The 15,357-nt window shown below is 50.1% G+C and overlaps 3 protein-coding genes across 5 annotated transcripts; all 3 read right to left on the bottom strand.

Moving 5' to 3' along the window:
• Nucleotide 1: 1 nt before the first annotated feature.
• On the bottom strand, nucleotides 2-7,156 carry LOC146542401 (uncharacterized). Of its 3 annotated transcripts, XM_085212683.1 has the most exons (7): nucleotides 5,465-7,156; nucleotides 4,740-4,902; nucleotides 3,440-3,502; nucleotides 3,234-3,306; nucleotides 2,911-3,014; nucleotides 2,414-2,489; nucleotides 2-980 (listed from the first exon to the last, which is right to left on the bottom strand). In XM_085212683.1, exons 3-7 carry the CDS (start codon nucleotides 3,476-3,478, stop codon nucleotides 889-891), a joined length of 384 nt encoding a protein of 127 aa, XP_085068809.1. In that variant the 5' UTR covers nucleotides 3,479-3,502; nucleotides 4,740-4,902; nucleotides 5,465-7,156; the 3' UTR covers nucleotides 2-888. The 3 variants fall into 3 exon arrangements, 1 of the variants encoding a protein (XP_085068809.1); XR_014880290.1 differs by lacking the exon at nucleotides 2-980 and having other exon boundaries at nucleotides 2,317-2,489; nucleotides 2,756-3,014; XR_014880291.1 differs by lacking the exons at nucleotides 2-980; nucleotides 2,911-3,014 and having other exon boundaries at nucleotides 2,317-2,489.
• Nucleotides 7,157-7,844: 688 nt separating this feature from the next.
• LOC109364748 (rho GTPase-activating protein 32-like) lies at nucleotides 7,845-10,038 on the bottom strand. The gene is made up of 6 exons (XM_085212682.1): nucleotides 9,899-10,038; nucleotides 9,674-9,806; nucleotides 9,074-9,156; nucleotides 8,606-8,713; nucleotides 8,356-8,501; nucleotides 7,845-8,050 (listed from the first exon to the last, which is right to left on the bottom strand). Exons 2-6 carry the CDS (start codon nucleotides 9,731-9,733, stop codon nucleotides 7,845-7,847), a joined length of 603 nt encoding a protein of 200 aa, XP_085068808.1. The 5' UTR covers nucleotides 9,734-9,806; nucleotides 9,899-10,038.
• On the bottom strand, nucleotides 9,895-12,924 carry LOC109363820 (rho GTPase-activating protein 32-like). Its single transcript, XM_085214114.1, has 7 exons — nucleotides 12,839-12,924; nucleotides 12,283-12,360; nucleotides 11,671-11,793; nucleotides 11,430-11,507; nucleotides 11,035-11,116; nucleotides 10,195-10,338; nucleotides 9,895-10,001 (listed from the first exon to the last, which is right to left on the bottom strand). Exons 2-7 carry the CDS (start codon nucleotides 12,334-12,336, stop codon nucleotides 9,895-9,897), a joined length of 588 nt encoding a protein of 195 aa, XP_085070240.1. The 5' UTR covers nucleotides 12,337-12,360; nucleotides 12,839-12,924.
• Between the last annotated feature and the right edge of the window lie 2,433 nt (nucleotides 12,925-15,357).

Below are 15,357 nucleotides of genomic sequence, written 5' to 3'. Positions count from 1 at the left end.
GCTCCGCTCCAGCGCCGAAGGGAGGCGCAATGCGGTGGTGAAACTGAATTTATGCAGCCCAACGAGGCCTGGATTGGCGCCTAACGCATCTTAACGATGAGTCTGTCAGAGCCGTTTTATCACTCCCCCCCAAACGCACTTCGAGTGCTTTAGGAGCAGCAGTGGCATTTTGAATAAACTCAGCATATTTAGCAAAGCTGCAACAGCTGCGTGACAGAACTTTGGGAAAAAATAATCTCTAAGGAATGTTGAATAGTGTTATTTAATGATCATCCGGTACTTAAATTAAGTAAACCAAGGCATCACCTCCCAGCCAAGCAGCTCCCAGCCAAGCAGGTGCAACCAGCACGAGCTGCTCCTACACTCCAGGCCCCATTGAGCCTTACCAAGGGCTGCCCAAGGGCTCCCCTGTTGACCTCTGGCTTCCAGTGCCCCCTAATGTGCCACAGAGGTTTCTCAGGGCCCCACAGTTTGCTCTGCAGACATCCAGACGTGCCCCAGAGCAATTGTGTGTGCTGCAGGGAGACCAAGAGACATCTCACAGCACCCTAGTGCCTTCTCACAGCTCCTCAGTGTGCTCGAGGCCTCTTCAGCTCTTTCCAAATATTTCCAAATATGCCCTACTGCACTCCAAGGACATCCCCGTATCTTCTGGCACGCTCTAACATACTCTCACACCCACCCCACTGTGGTGTCTGAGGCACAGACTCAGATACTGACTATCCAAACCACTTATTGCAGGTTCTAACATCCCTTAGAGAGATTCCCAAATTAGTCTTGTAACTTTCCCACCTTCCTTTCCGTGTCAACAAAACTTTCCATACAGACACCCTTCACCATGCATGCAGGTGCTTATCCAGGCAGTTCCTCCTCCAGTCAGGGTCATTATCATGCAGCCATCACGCAGCTTACGTGACTTTGGTTTTCTCTCTTGGTTCTCAGCTTTGCTTTCTCTTGCCATTTATCTTGCTCCACAGCTTCTGCTTGGAATATTCTTTCTTGTATTCCCAAAATCCTCTCCTCCCCCTCCCCCCCTTTTTTTTTTTTTTTTTTTTATTAGCAAACTCTTACCATACTAATAATAACATCATGGCACTAATCACATTTGTAACATCATCATGCCAGCATCCCAACTGCCTGCTTTAGAGCTTTCTCCTTCATTTTGTGTAACACTTTGTAACAGTATTTGCTCATTATGAAACTAAGAACACTCATTATAGAACTAAAAAACACCTCCAAGCCAAAAGTTATCCACTTCCGAGGTGCTACAACCCTTCAGTGAGCACATGCACTCTGGAGTTTTTAGCCTAGGCTTTTGAAAACAAAGCAGGACAATTTTACACAACTCAGAACAAAGGTATGCAATGATGAGAGGCACTCAAGCTCTGCCTGTAGGGTAAAACGTAGTATAAAAACAGCTGAAGAGAGGGGGGAAGATGAGGGAAGCAACCATCGGAGGGAAGTCAGAAGAGCTGATCCTTCTGGGATCAGTCAGCAGGCAGAGCCCCTCTTCCCCCAGCAGAGACACCAGCCAGGAGAGAGGTGCACACGCTCAGTTACGCTGAGTGCTGCCCTGGGGACATCTCAGAAATCTCTATGGAGCTGTTCTCTAACTTAGCCTGCCTGTGGCCAGGCTGTGCTACTCGTAATTCCTTGCACATGTGTCATGGTTTTATGGTTTTTTTTGGTTCTCAGTATTCCGCATCAAAACATCATGTAGTGTACTGGGAGTTCAAGTGTTAATGCTCCAATTCCAGGCACCTATCCCTATACATTACGGAAGTCATGGGATCTGGCCCTTCCGGGTGGGGCGGTCTCTTACTGCCTGGCAGTGGGTGCTGGAGGTGCTTTCCTGGCCGTTCCAAGCTTTTCAGGTGTGACTCGGTCTCGGGAACTCTCTCTCTCCTATCTTATTTGATTTCTTAGTCTCAATTTCAATCAGATTGTATTATATTGTGTTATCTTGCATTCCGGTATCATAGTTAGTAAAATAAGTTTTCCTCCATAGATTGTTGCCGCTGTTTTTTTTCTTCCTCCCTTCCTTCCTTCCTTCCCATTTTGTGGGGTGGGGGGGAGGGCAGGGGCCTACTGCCCCCCTGTCACGGGCATAAATTGATCTAGTTAACTCCATGACAACATGCTTTGCAGACAGGGCACTTGTGGGCAACGCAGAGGATTGGTGTGCCCACTGCTTTGATAAACTGCAGCATTTACAGACTGAGCTGTGGGAGTTCTGACCCAGCACTGCGAGGCGAATAACGAGGAGGTGGTGCAGCAGCTCATGAGTGCTGCTGGACAAATCAGGCCGTGCACTCCTTGTGAGTCCATAATTGTGATTGTTTATTGACTGCAATGAGACATGGAGCACTGAGTTGGGCTGGCTTGTGCTGCCCTGTAAGTGCCAAGGACTCACCTCTGCACGTGCAGCAGCAGCTCTCAGAGAAGCCTTCTTCATTTCCGCTCTCCTCTCTTTCTGTCTTTTCTTCTTGCTGTAAAGCAAGAAACATGGGTACCACAGAAGCAGATAGCAGCAAAAAGACAAAGGAAATTTGGCTAGGAGGCCTCTCAGGGAATATTTCCAGTGGGACATACAGAAGACCAGTATGTAGTTAATGGGAAAAGATGGGGCTACACATTCTGGCATGTCCTTGCCTTTGGACTTTGTAGCCTTCAACTCTTTTTGCCTCTACACAGAAGGAAAACGCAAAGCAAACCGTAAGCAAACTCAATGTGATTGATAAGGGAAGCAGCTCACCAGGGCAGCTACCACAGCATCTTCTTTTCTCTTAACTTTGAGGTCCGTAACTGCTTACGTGGTGCTGGGGCAGGCCCAGGGTGTGCTGCTGGAGTTAGCACACCATCTCTGCTCTGTTGCAGAATCCTCTGAGCCTTCTCCCCATTGCACTCTACCTTCACTTGTTTCTTGGCAGGCCACAGCTCTGCTTTTTGTTTCTCTTCTTCCAAGTCCTTGCACTTTCTTCCAGCCAGCGTCTTGGAGAAAGAGTGGATGTCAACTGCGGGGAAAGGTGTTTCCCTGAGCTGGGACCTGCTGTTCCAGGATGCACTCCAGCCTGGAGAGGAGCTCCCTCAGAACAGACTTCTTTCACTGCTTTCATACAGATCTTGCCATTTTTAAGACCTCAAGCAACATGCAGCAACAGTCCCAGGGAAGGACAGAAAGCCTAACTAGAAAGACAGCGCACCAAACCCAGATGCCTGCTGTGTGTCTGTACCTCTCTTAGGTGCTGTGCCACACTCTGTGCTCCTCCCCTGCACTTCACAGGAAGGCTGCTTTTGCATCAGCTTCTGACAGAAAGGAAACAAGAAATACTTGAAGAGCATCTCCTTGCAGGAAGATTTTAGCACAGTCAACCCAAACTTCTGGTCTTCAAGCGTAGTTTCTTCAGTTTGCCAACCACAGCTCACAAGAGCTTCTTACCTGGGGAGGCTTTCCATTTTCCCCCATGCCCAGCACCATCCCCAGGCCGCTCAGGCTCCGTCCCTACAACAACAGATTGTGTGTTGATTTCACAGACACCAGGAGCAGCGTTGTCCTGTCAGCCCATGTCCACCCCCCAAAAAACAAAAGACACTGTTCTACAACCAGAACAGAAACTGATGTTTAAACTGCAGCGCACTCACAAAAAACATTACAGTCCTGTTCCCACCCACATGGTAGGTGAACCCCAATCTGCCTGACAGCTCTAAATTCTGCTGAGCAAAGGTGCATCAGCAAACAAAATGCTATCTCCGGCAAAAGCTGAGACACACTTTTTGCCTCTCAAAGGAATTCACTCAGCTCTAAGCCACCACCATTTATTCCCACAGACACATATCAATCACCCTGCTGCCATCAGCTGCCCATGTTGCCCTCTCTCATGCTTCCACAATGGCTTCTGAGACAGCACTGCTGTCAGCAGCTCTTTCTTCTCATTCTCTCCTGTTTGCTCAGTTATTTCTCCAGCTGCATAGTGACACTTGCTTTGTCATTACCCACCGCAACCACCACCAACCAAAACAAAACCAAAAAACCTCTGTTTGTCATTACTGCCAAACAAACGATGGCCACCACACAGAAATGAGAGATCACAGAATCCTAGAATGGTCGCGGTTGCAAAGGACCACAATGCTCATCCAGTTCCAACCCCTGCTATGTGCAGAGTTGCCAACCACCAAACAAACCAGGCTGCCCAGAGCCACATCCAGCCTGGCCTTGAATGCCTCCAGGGATGGGGCATCCACAACCTCCTTGGGCAACCTGTTCCAGTGCCTCACCACCCTCTGGGTGAAAAACTTCCTCCTAATGGAAGAAGATGATGGCTTGAGATGATTGCTTAGCCTACTGTTCTCAGAATTCCCCTTGAGAATTGCTGTTGGCTGAGTAAGAGCAGAGACTGCATGCTAAAGCAGCTCAATGCCCTCAGCTAACCGTGGAAACCTGTCTTTCGAGCGGCTCCCATTCATCATCAGCTGCCATTCTGAACCCCACTTTGCAAAACAGCAAAACTTCTACTGCAAATGGCCACAGTCACCAAAGCTCTGCCCACTATCCAGGTAGGAGCCTTCTCCCTCCTGTTTTCCATCATAGCCCGTATTTCTGCTCCTAAAAACAGAACTCCTCTTTGACAGCCAAAACACAAACCAATACGTCGCTTCTCACCGCTCCCTCCTGCACCCCAAAAGGAATGGTGACCTGACATCCCCTACAGCACTGCATCCACTCAGAAGGAACATCCAACCTTTATTCTTTCTTCATGACAGAGAACTGCAGAAACTCCCTTCTGCGTGGCAGTAAGGACGGTCCATCCCCATCGCGTCCCTCTGTGCGCTGAAAGCTCTGTTGGGTCTCTGGCAGCCTGCTGGCTGCTGCTCACAAACACGGGGAACTGCACCACACTGCTTCTAAAGAGAGGAAGGAAGAAACGGTGCTGGGAACGGGCAGCCAAGGTTTGCAGAGAGGTTCCAGGTTGTGCCAGAGATAGGATTATCAGAGTGCTGAGACATTACTTATCACTAAAGGAAACATTTGGGAGCATATTCACAACATCTGCAAAAATTATAACTACTAGGCTCAGTTGGTTTTCCTATGGCTGCACCGTGCTGGGATAATTCTGATGGAAACAATGTCTTCAGATACCACAGTTAAATCCATCCAAAATTAGCGTGCAGAGTCTTGGTTCTTGATCACCACTTCTTCCCCACCTTTCACTACTCCAAGCAGCTAGAACAAACTTCTCAGAAGAAATCCAGAGCAGCAGAGACCTGGCAGACCATAACCAAGCACAGCTTGCAGGAGGGCAGTGCCCACTCTTTGCCTCCACCCTGCCCCAGCAGGTTAAGGAGTCTGAGCTGCGCTGTCCTTTTGCAGTTGAGGAGAAAAGATTTTTGGCACCTAATGCCAACATTTCTCCCTAAGATACACCGAAGGCATTGAATGCTCTTCCCAGCACCAAACCCAGCTCACCTGTATGCTCTGCTCAGCCTGAGCTGTGCCCAGCTCACGCACACACCACAGCAGTGCTTCTGATGGGCTCTCACAGGGTGATCTGTTCCAAGGAGGCCCAAAGCTCTGTGTCCACATGCGGCACGCTCACCACAGCACCAGCTCTGCTCACCAGCTGTGGGACAAACGCTCCCACCCCAGCAATGATTGCAACCTTGGTGAGTGCCTGCAGCACTTCTGTGCTTTCATCATAAGCAAAGGGAGGGGTCACCTCCTCGATCCAAACTTTAAGAAACCAGCAGAATGGTCACCCAATGGGGTGATCTGAAGTAAAATGACAGAGAAATGAAGATGACTCTTCTGCATCCAGCTCAGATCACCCTCTTGCTCAGGCACCACGCAGTCAGACCAAGGAGATGTTGCCTCTGGGCTGCCTTCAGCTTGGAGGCTGGAAGGGTTTGGGCTTCCAAACACTCAGCAAGCATTTGGATGAGACAGCTTCCTGCTGGGAAGCCCTCCGACATCATTGCTGCCTCCTCCAGTACCATACCTGCAGATGCTTCAGAGCTCATTCGCATGGACTTCCTTCCTCCCATCAGCAGCTGCTCCTGCACTGACCTTCATTCATTCTGGGATACCATCTGCTTCCAGCACGAGCTGACCTGCGAGACAGAGAAAGGAAACGTGGGATTAGCACAAATGCAGAAGCCCAAGGCTGTGTCACCACCACGTATTGCAGCCTTGGGAAGTCAGCTGCAACTACAACCTTGGTCAGAATTAGAACAGGCACCGTAAATTAAGTGTGACCTCTGAAGTTACTGCCATGATCAGAAATAGATGCTGAAATCGCTCACATAACTGTAGGTGGTTACCTCCAAATTCTTTTGCTTTGAGGAAAAGATGGCAACAAGAAGGAAATGCAGAAACAGTGGAAACAGAGACATGCAGCCTGGTCAATTTGGTGGCCTTCTACAATGGAGTGACAGCATCAGTGGGAAAAGGAAGAGCAACTGACATCATCTGTCGGTGCATGTCCATGCAGTCTTGCAGACCCAGAGCTTCCCAAGTTGTTTCCGATTCTGTAGCATTTGTGTGCTGCAGGGTGAGCAAAAGGTTCTGCTGTTTGATTCTTCTGCAAGAGCCAATGAGCTGCAGATCAAGCAGTACTGCCTGACGTTGGTCAGGGTGAGCTCGTCCTGCAGCAGCGTGATGATGACAGGTGTTAGGGAGCAGCCAAGGCATCAAAATGCATCAAAAAGCCCTGAAAGGCATCACAAAGCCACAGCCAGGAAGCTTGGGATTATCATCAGCAGCATCCAGGATGCTAGAGATTATTTGCTCCCAGACCAAATGGTAGCTGCAGACGTCCCAAAGCCAGACAAAACGGGAACAAACCTGGAGCTCTGCTTCATGCACCCCACAGCCTCAGCGTTGCAAGCTGAGGTGCCTTGTTGCTTGTTGCATTCAGCCCAGTCTGTGTGAATGAAGACTCCACAGGCAGTCAAGGCGTTGAGTGAGCACAAGTGTGCTTTTATTATTATATAAAAGACAGGAGGGCGTGAGAGATCTGGGTAAAGATGGGAATCATCCTCCCTTGGATGGAAAGGTCAGGCAGAGAGCGGCTCAGAGCTCTCAGTGCTGCTGTCCGGTGCCTGGGACTGGAGGCCTGATTGCAAGTCCCCCTCCAAGAGGCTCTGCGTCTCCTCGCTGATGCCAACCTGCTCCTGCATGGAGGTGCTGCTGTCGGAGCACTCAGCCTGTGTTTGGGATGGGCTGCATTGCAGAGACACTGGGTCACAGTCCAGGCTGGTGACTGTGGTGTCTGGCAGGCTCAGGTCAGCATCCTCAGCACAGCTGGGAGAAATCAGGGCTTGAACTTGGACGAGCTCCTTGTGTCCATCACTGTTGTTACTTGGAAGGCTCTCAATTGAACTGCAGCCATTTGTGCTTCCTAGGAGCTCTCCACTGATGGAAGCACACAGCCCATCATCGCTGGAGAGAGAAAACACGGAGTGCTGTGAGTTGTGTGTGTCAAGCAAGATGCAGAGCATGTGAGCAAAGGCTCCACAGCTGTGCAGGCCAGCATCTAAGGGATGGCTTTGATTGAGCTGGCAGGAACTGTGCAGCCATAAAAGAACTACAAAAGCATCTCTGACTCTGAGATTGACACCTCATCGGCCCATCTCACTGCCATGGTTAGTATCTAGTGCCAGCAAGTCTGACCAACAGCTCTGCTTTGAGGAGAACCGGAATTGGTTTCAGGCACCTGGCTCTGAAATCTGGAAAACCCCACCATTAGCGTAACTTAGTTTCTGCAAGTTTGGGCACTAGAAATAATGGAAATAAACCCACAGAAACCCACCCAAACAATGACGACAGGTACTGGAAAAGGAAGTCCTCTTTACCTTTCGGATGGAAAGTCGATGACGCTGTGGAATTTGCCCTGTACAGCTGCAGGGCCTTCTTCCACTTCCATGTCCCCGCTCTCTGGCATGATGGCAGAGCTGCTGTGGCCTCGCCTCTGTGCCTGTGCCTCCTCCAAGCTGAGCAGCTTTGTGGCAGCAGAAGACACCCACACAGACTTGGGTGCTGAGAGAGAACCATGCGCTGTAAGATAAAACCACAGGTAAGAGCGAGGATCAGAAAGCAGCAGCACGGCCATCGCAGTTCTGGGGGAGGTGCGGAATTTTTCTCAGACTTGCTTATCTGAGCCACTGGAAGAAGAGGAGCTCAAAATAACCATGGGCTCAGAGGTGTGTTTATGGCAAAGGACACAGTCGTAATGAAGAGCAGCTCACTGCTGAAGTCTGCTGTCCCCTCGATAGTAAAAGCGTAGTTCAAAGGTCTTGGAGAAGGCCTGCATTTGGTCAAGGTGTCAGATCAAGAGAAAGCTCATGCAGGAAGACACTCACCTGCTCCATCTGCCATGTCTGAGCTGCATTTGGAGCAGAAGAGGACGTCAGTGTGGGTGATGATAAATTCCACCACAGCCGACTGCGTCTGCAGTTCCATGCAGGCAGCTCTTCCGCTGGCGCAGGCAGACTCGTTCTGCTGTGATCTGTAGAAGGAGAAGAGCACGTTTGATGGAGAGAAAGGGAGGACTGCTTTTCTTAAGTGGAGAACAGATGGAAGCGTTGTGTTGAAACGGAACCAGAAGTTTACCTTAAGAGGTTTGGAGCCCACACGATGGCTAAGTTCTTAGCGTGCATGTTGGTGATGGAGGAGCTCCCAGCTAGACGAGCCAAGTGTCTCATCAGGTACTCGAGTGTCCTGGAAAACAACACAGGCAAGTGTTCAGCACCAAGGAGCACGCCGTGCTGCCATTCACAAAGCAAACCTCCATTCATGCTGGTTCTTGGTACTGCTACTGTCACTGAGCACCAAGTAGATCCAACTTGACTCAGTGCCACGCTGCAGCACCAAGCCCCAGCACAGCACAGCCGCAGCCATCAGCTGCACCAAGCGTGCCGCCGTGCCCAGGAACTGACCCAATAAATTCACCCCGTGGAGCCTTCAACCGCTTCAGCACACACAGGCATCGTGTTGCAGCGGGAGACAAAGCCTGGAATGGCACCAGTGCCCTCTGAAGTGCAGCAGGGCTGAGCTCAGCAGGCTGAGGGCAGCACTGACCTGTAGTGAGGAGCGGGCAGCTGCTGGATGACGGCCCGCATTCTGGCCAGCCGCTCCTCATCTGTGGCGGCACAAACAGCAGCCTGGAAGAGTGCAGAAAGGGAGAGAGACAAAATCAGGCTAGAAACCTGCCGCAGGGTGGGGAACTATGGGGACAGTGTGCTGTTGGGCAGCACCGAGGCACATTTTCTGCCTCCCAAGAGGCCACTGGGGAACAGAGCGGCACGCAGCTGGTGCCACCGAGGACAAGGAGTCCAAGCACTGGGCCGCTTTACAGCCTGGGTGGGCAGCTCAGCTCCTCGCACTGGGCATTCATCTCCAAGTACACTTGGCTATTCATCCCATTCCCGTTCTACAAGTAGGTGGGGAATGGCAAAAAACAAAAACCACCTGGGAATTCTCGCAAGCACTGTGAATGTGGAAATAACCACCTCCTGGCACCACCAAAAGTGGCATCAGTACGATGCAGGACGTGGCAAAGACATGCGAGTCAAGCTGATGGGGCTAACAGAAAAAGGGCCTCAGAGCTGGGGCACTGCTGCAGCCATCTCCCCAGAGGCCCAGGGAAGAGGAAAAGGGAAGACGTTGCCTTGTGCTTACCGAGAACTTGTCGTACAGCTGGTGGGTGAGCAGAGGGTTCGGGAGCTCCCTGAAGTACATCTTGCAGAGGGAGCTCACGCTGTGAATGTCGCGGACGGTCAGCTCGGGAATGTGCTCAGACTCAAATTCACAGCTGGACAGGAGGACACAAAATGGTTGAGAAAGAGGAAAGCAAGTAAAAGCCACCCACCTGCAGTCCAGCTGTGTCAGTCGCAGCACTCTTACCGGAGGCGCTGGACGTTGGACGCGACGCCGGACAGGCGGTATATCCCCTGCACCACGCCATGCTGCTCAAGGAACTCAGCGCAGCTCTGGAGGACCTGGGGGACTAAAGAACACGTGCCAGCGCTTAGTGGAGCTCCTGAGTCAAGTCCTGCTTCAGCCTGTGCTCCCGTCACGTCCCATCCACTAAGCCCAGCCAGGCTTGGCTGAAGCACATACAAATGTACTTGTCTCTTAGGAGCATTCGCCTCACTTTAGCCTTCAGCCATCTACTCCCACAGCAATGGGCTGTTCCTTACCATCGCGACCAGAGCAGAGAAGATGCTCTCCCAGGTCACAGCCAAACAGCCCTTCCTTCTCCACCTCCCGCTCCTTCGGCTTCTTTGGGCGGGCCTTCACCAAGGAACGAAGGAAGGTGATGAGCTTGCCGCGTTTCTTTGGCGCTGCACAACAAAATGCAGAAACCAGGTCATTCCAGGTTTGGCTCAGTTGGACGAGGCCGAGCACAACACATTTGACACGTCAAAACGGGAAGAACATTACCAACAACTACCTACAAAAATGGATTTTCCCCATCCCTGGTGGAGACCAAGGCCAGGTTGGATGGGGCCGTAGGCAGCCTGGTCTAGTCCCGCATTCAATGTGCATGCTGGCAGCCCACCCTGAGGAAGGGGAGTGGGATCTTGATGATGCTTAAATTCCCTTCCATTCCAAGCCATTCTAGGAGGATTCTAGGGTTTCCCCAAATCCAGTCATAAACACAGGAGGATTGGGCCACATGTCTGCACGTTCCGATGGAGCTTAATGCACTCCTCTTGCTTAGCTTGCTCTACTTGGGGATTAAGGATCGTCTTGAAAAGCCACGTTCTGATCAAGTGGATCACTAGCAAAGCCAAACCTCTATCTGTCCACCACGGACACTGGCTGTTCTCAGCCTCGTCCTGACTTCCAGGAGAACTGCCTTTGCCCTCCCTCATTCTCCCTGCCTACAAAACAGCAGCCATACGCCCCGTGGTATGCACGAAGGATCATCAACACAGAGGATAACGTGGGATGGAGAAGGGAGGTATTACACACGGAACACATCCCAAAAAAGATTCCCCTTTGCTTCCCTGCACCATCAAATGTAACATCCGTACCTGGCTTTGGCACTGAGTTGAGGAGAGCCTCAGGAACATTGTTAGTAATGACTTCCACACAGTCGCCAGGGAAAAATCCAACCTGTAAGAAGAACAGAAAGAGAGGCCAACTATTGCATGCAGCATTTCCCAGGTCTGAACTGTTAAACTAAAAGCAGCACAACATTTTCCTTGGAACGTGCTTGCCTGACGCTCCATAAGACTATCCAGCAGACAATGGCCTGCATAAAGGTAATAATAATTTTTCTACATCTGCAGCCAGAGGCAAGGTCCTCTGAGGCTGGCACGGGGAAACCTTTGACGTGCAGAAGCCATCCTGTGCAGGCAGAGCAGCTCTAAGCTGAGATTCCTGCCTTTACTGAAGTGGCATGCTCAGGTCTGAAGCTGGTGCCTACCTGGAAGCCGTGCTTGCCTCTCCACCAGGGGCTCAGCTCCTTTGCTGGCATAGCAGTAACACACACGATGTCTCCCACCTGCAAGAGATTGCAACGTCAATCCCAGCTTCAGCACGGCTGGGAGGAAGCACAGCTCAAATGACCTCAACAAACATTCTGAAGGTGTCTGAGAATATTGCTGATACCTTCACACCTGATGCTCTTTTGTACATGGCAACAAGGAACGCCTTGAACTGCTTACCTCAAAGGAGAGTTCATCCGGTGCCTGGGCAACGTATCTCTTAATAACATGAGCTGCAGCAATAGCTGGAGTATTAAGAGATGACTCCTCAAGAACCAGCAGGGGCTTCCCCTTGGTCTCAGTCTGCAACAGAGAGCACAGGCCACAGTGAGGAGCTGAGGACAAACGAGGAGGATGTCAGGCTGAGGAGCACATCAGCAGAGAAAGCTGCAGGAAATGCACTCGGTCCTGATCATGGGCACATAGGAAGGAACGGCAAGTCTAAGAACACTTGTTTCTCTTCCTGGTGTGCAGCAGGCGCTCGCCAGGCAATGCCAAGATGCATCTCTCCCTGCCCACACTGATCAGCAAGGGCACTGACCCAGACAGGTGGCAGGATGGGGACAATGCTCCTGCATGTTTGTTACGCCAGATCTGATTCTGTTGCTACTATGACTTTCATGGCCATCTCGATGCCCGTAGCAAGGAAAGAAAGCTTTGAGGGCAGCTTTTCAGTGACACCAGTAGAGTCACAAGGATTCTCTCTCTCTTGAAGAGCAGGAGAGCTCATCTGCAGCTCACTCTGCTGGCTCAAGTCAGGGAACAAAGAGCAATAAGGGCTTCGTACTCTACCTCCATCTGTGCCAGGTCAGGCTCACGGCTGATCTCGCTGCACGCAACGCCCATCCCAGCAGGCACAACAAGCTGGAACTGAAAAGAAGCACACTTGTATTTTCTCTCTTCACACTCCACACTAGTGAGAGTCTTCTTCAGAACTACCCTCAGTCACCCACTGGCATAGGCACATGTTCTAGAAACAACCCCTTTCTTCAGTCACGTGCAGCCCTGCACGTGGATTTCCTCTGCTTGCAGCTCTGCTGTGCTCCCCACTGCTGTCGGGCAGCACACTCACACAGCCGAAGCACGCATGCTTGTGGCCCTGGGTCACGCTGTGCAGCTCTGCACAAGGCTGCACTGGGGCTAGGACTCCTTGCCTAAGGGATTGCTTTCCTTAAGCCCAGCTGGTCACAGCAGCACAGACAGCATCCTTCTGAGGGCTGAGCTGGAGGGGAAGTGCAAAAAACCCACACGGGACCAGTGTCCCATCAAAGCTGGATGAGGCTGTGTTACTAAACACGGGGCGACACGGGCTGCTAAAGCATGTGGGGGGACCAAACATGGCATGTACCTGGCAAGAGATCAGAACGAGGCAGACAAATGCCTTGAATCCGCAGCCGTTCCTTGTCACTTTGCTCTGATCTTCCACGAGCAAAAGCTGCACCAGGCCAGCAGGCACAGGGGGGAGAGGAGAGAGAAAGAGCCGCTCAGTGAGCTTGCACAGTTTAGCAAAGGCGACAAGGGAAAATTCATGGGACAAATGCCACCTTTAGGGATTGTTTTGGAATGCCTGGACTGGGTGAAAATTATGCGTGGTGGTCAAGAGTAAGCAATACGATACTGTGAGCTCCGCCAGCCAGCACTTCTCAAGCCCTCACTGCCCACCCGTCTCTCCCACACTGTCTCAGCTTACCTACAAGATGCTGCACAAGAGGATGTGAAAACCAAGGTGCTCAGGCGGTGCACAAGTGCAACAAGCGAGCTACTCAGGCAGAGCTCAAGCGCTCCAATGAAGGGACGCAGCACGCACTGCTCCTGCCCTCATTCCAGCCGCTTATGACATCATAGGGGCCACCAGGCTGCTCCACCATGACGGACAGGGTGGGGAGGCAAGAGCACCGGTCACAGGTCCAGAAGATTCCAACCCCCCACCCCAACCTTCTAGAATCACTGGGTGGTTGCAATTCTACCTCAGCCAAATCCTGGAGATGCTGGCACGGGGTTGTCGTGACCAAAGCGCAGGACCTGGTGCTTGAAATGTAATTAAAAGCAAGAAATAAAAGCAATCTATTCCAGTTTTCTTCACCTGAAACCTTCTGGATTCCTCCTGATTCCTCTTTAGCCTTAAGAGTTAAAAGGCTCCTAAATAACTTCAAAGAAAGCAGAAATTATACGAAGGATGAGTACGTTTCTCAGCATTACCTTTAGAAAATAGTTTCATCTTGCCAATGCAGCTCCTTCTGGCTTTGCAAGGGCAGTGAAATCCATTGTATTTTTCATTGTTCTTTTAACCAAACAAGAATTCCAAATCAAGTACCTCACCTTTCCAGCAGTCCAGAGCATCAAAAAACAGAATCTGTTGTGACAGGACAGCGTTGATTGTCAGCTATTTGCAAGGGGATTATCCAAATTATGGATTCAGTGGGCTGTACTTTCTCTTTGCTCCCAAGCATTCTGTGTTGTCAGAGTCCTTAACAGGGGACACATTTCTGTGTAATGCAGCAGTGCCATGTGCGTTGGATGATTTCCTTACTCCTGAAGGCCAACTCAACACAAGTGAGATTATCCTCTGAACTGCTGATACAGGGTCATGGCCTGTCAATGGCCAGTAGAGTTTTGTCTAAGCTAACATTGGTGCTTATTTTTTGGAAGTTTTAGCGTTAAGAGAAAAGAAGGAATGCAGAGAAAGAATATAAATCCAAATAGCCAAAAGAATCTACTCTTCTGGGCTGTTTTGTTTCTCTTTCTCGTGCATAGGTAACAGTTTACTGTCTTCCAGACTCTTTCTAGCTCTGATGCAAGGGGCCAACAGAGCTTCTGGGGGTCTTTTGTCTTTTTCAGTTTTGTTTGTTGCATTGCTGCTTACTCTTATCCTTCTTAGCTCTTCATTACTTTGAAAAAGTAATGGAAGGCAGTGGGGACACACAAACACCTCCCAGAGCTCCTGCTGTGATTTCCAGTGACCCTTATGAGTAGAGATCATCTCCATGCAAGGTCGTGGCTGCAAACAGGCTGACATTAGCCTTTGGGATGATGCAAGTGAAAATTTGCTTTGTTTCCAATGCATAACCTGCATGCTACAAAATCATAAGGGAGGCTTAAGGGATAGATTTTAAACCATAGGGTAGATGTAAAGAAAAAAATACGTAGAAAACATTCCATTTAACAAATATGTGTGGGTTTTTGTATTTTTTATATATCACTTTGTTAAGCAGAGACTTTGAAAGATTGGGGAATCCTTATTAACATGAAGTACTTCTAATAACTTTGACTGGTTCAGTAAGAGGAGGCCATTTCTGGATGCATTAATTATAAATCCAAAGCCAAGTGTCTTTGCTGCATACCAAGGCAGGTAGAAATTCCATGCTGCCTGAAGAAGAATTAAAACTGATTCTGGCCTCCTGTTCTGGGCAGACGAGCTTGAAGTGCTTGAAGAGATGCTTCAAATGGCCTCAAATGCTTCAAATGCTTGTGAGCCAAGACTTTGAGTGTATTTGATGGATATGATGAAGGTTTTAATACTGAGATGCTTTATGATTTTGAATTTTTCTTATGGTCAGAGATCAGAAACTCAGGTAGTCTCTTGCCTGTGAAACAGTCCCCTTTTCCTGCTGAAGCTTATCAGGGATTTCTTAGGTGACGACTGAGAGAAATAAAGTTCCTCAAAGGCTAAGCAGAGATCAGCCTTGTTGCTCATCTTCTGTTTGACTGTCCCACCTGGTTGTGGATGACACTGTACGCCATGAGACAGGAATTAGAAAAAAAGTTATCGTTAAGTTTGTCAAAAAACATTGCTTCATTCCAGTCTGGACTTATGGGCAGTGACAGGTGACAGGACGAGGGAAAATGGCCTCGAGTTGTGCCAGGGGA

This window comes from Meleagris gallopavo, chromosome Z (genome assembly GCF_905368555.1).
Source record: "Meleagris gallopavo chromosome Z, MGAL_WU_HG_1.1, whole genome shotgun sequence".
NCBI lineage: Eukaryota > Metazoa > Chordata > Aves > Galliformes > Phasianidae > Meleagris > Meleagris gallopavo.
The sequence above is the reverse complement of the archived record's forward strand: the minus strand, read 5'-3'. Positions and strand labels throughout refer to the sequence as shown.

What these genes read in the sequence shown, in the direction of transcription:
- LOC146542401 (XM_085212683.1), bottom strand. Translation starts at nt 3,478, where the DNA reads ATGGTGCTGGGCATGGGGGAAAATGGAAAGCCTCCCCAG. An exon ending in CTGCCAAGAAACAAGTGAAG is followed by an intron (nt 2,490 to 2,910) that starts GTAGAGTGCAAT and finishes CTTGCTTTACAG; the next exon opens with CAAGAAGAAAAGACAGAAAG. An exon ending in CTGCTGCTGCACGTGCAGAG is followed by an intron (nt 981 to 2,413) that starts GTGAGTCCTTGG and finishes TATTCCAAGCAG; the next exon opens with AAGCTGTGGAGCAAGATAAA.
- LOC109364748 (XM_085212682.1), bottom strand. Translation starts at nt 9,733, where the DNA reads ATGTACTTCAGGGAGCTCCCGAACCCTCTGCTCACCCACCAGCTGTAC. An exon ending in AGCTGTACGACAAGTTCTCG is followed by an intron (nt 9,157 to 9,673) that starts GTAAGCACAAGG and finishes GCACTCTTCCAG; the next exon opens with GCTGCTGTTTGTGCCGCCAC. An exon ending in CTGCCCGCTCCTCACTACAG is followed by an intron (nt 8,714 to 9,073) that starts GTCAGTGCTGCC and finishes GTTGTTTTCCAG; the next exon opens with GACACTCGAGTACCTGATGA.
- LOC109363820 (XM_085214114.1), bottom strand. Translation starts at nt 12,336, where the DNA reads ATGGGCGTTGCGTGCAGCGAGATCAGCCGTGAGCCTGACCTGGCACAG. An exon ending in CTGACCTGGCACAGATGGAG is followed by an intron (nt 11,794 to 12,282) that starts GTAGAGTACGAA and finishes TCTCTGTTGCAG; the next exon opens with ACTGAGACCAAGGGGAAGCC. An exon ending in CGGATGAACTCTCCTTTGAG is followed by an intron (nt 11,508 to 11,670) that starts GTAAGCAGTTCA and finishes AATCTCTTGCAG; the next exon opens with GTGGGAGACATCGTGTGTGT.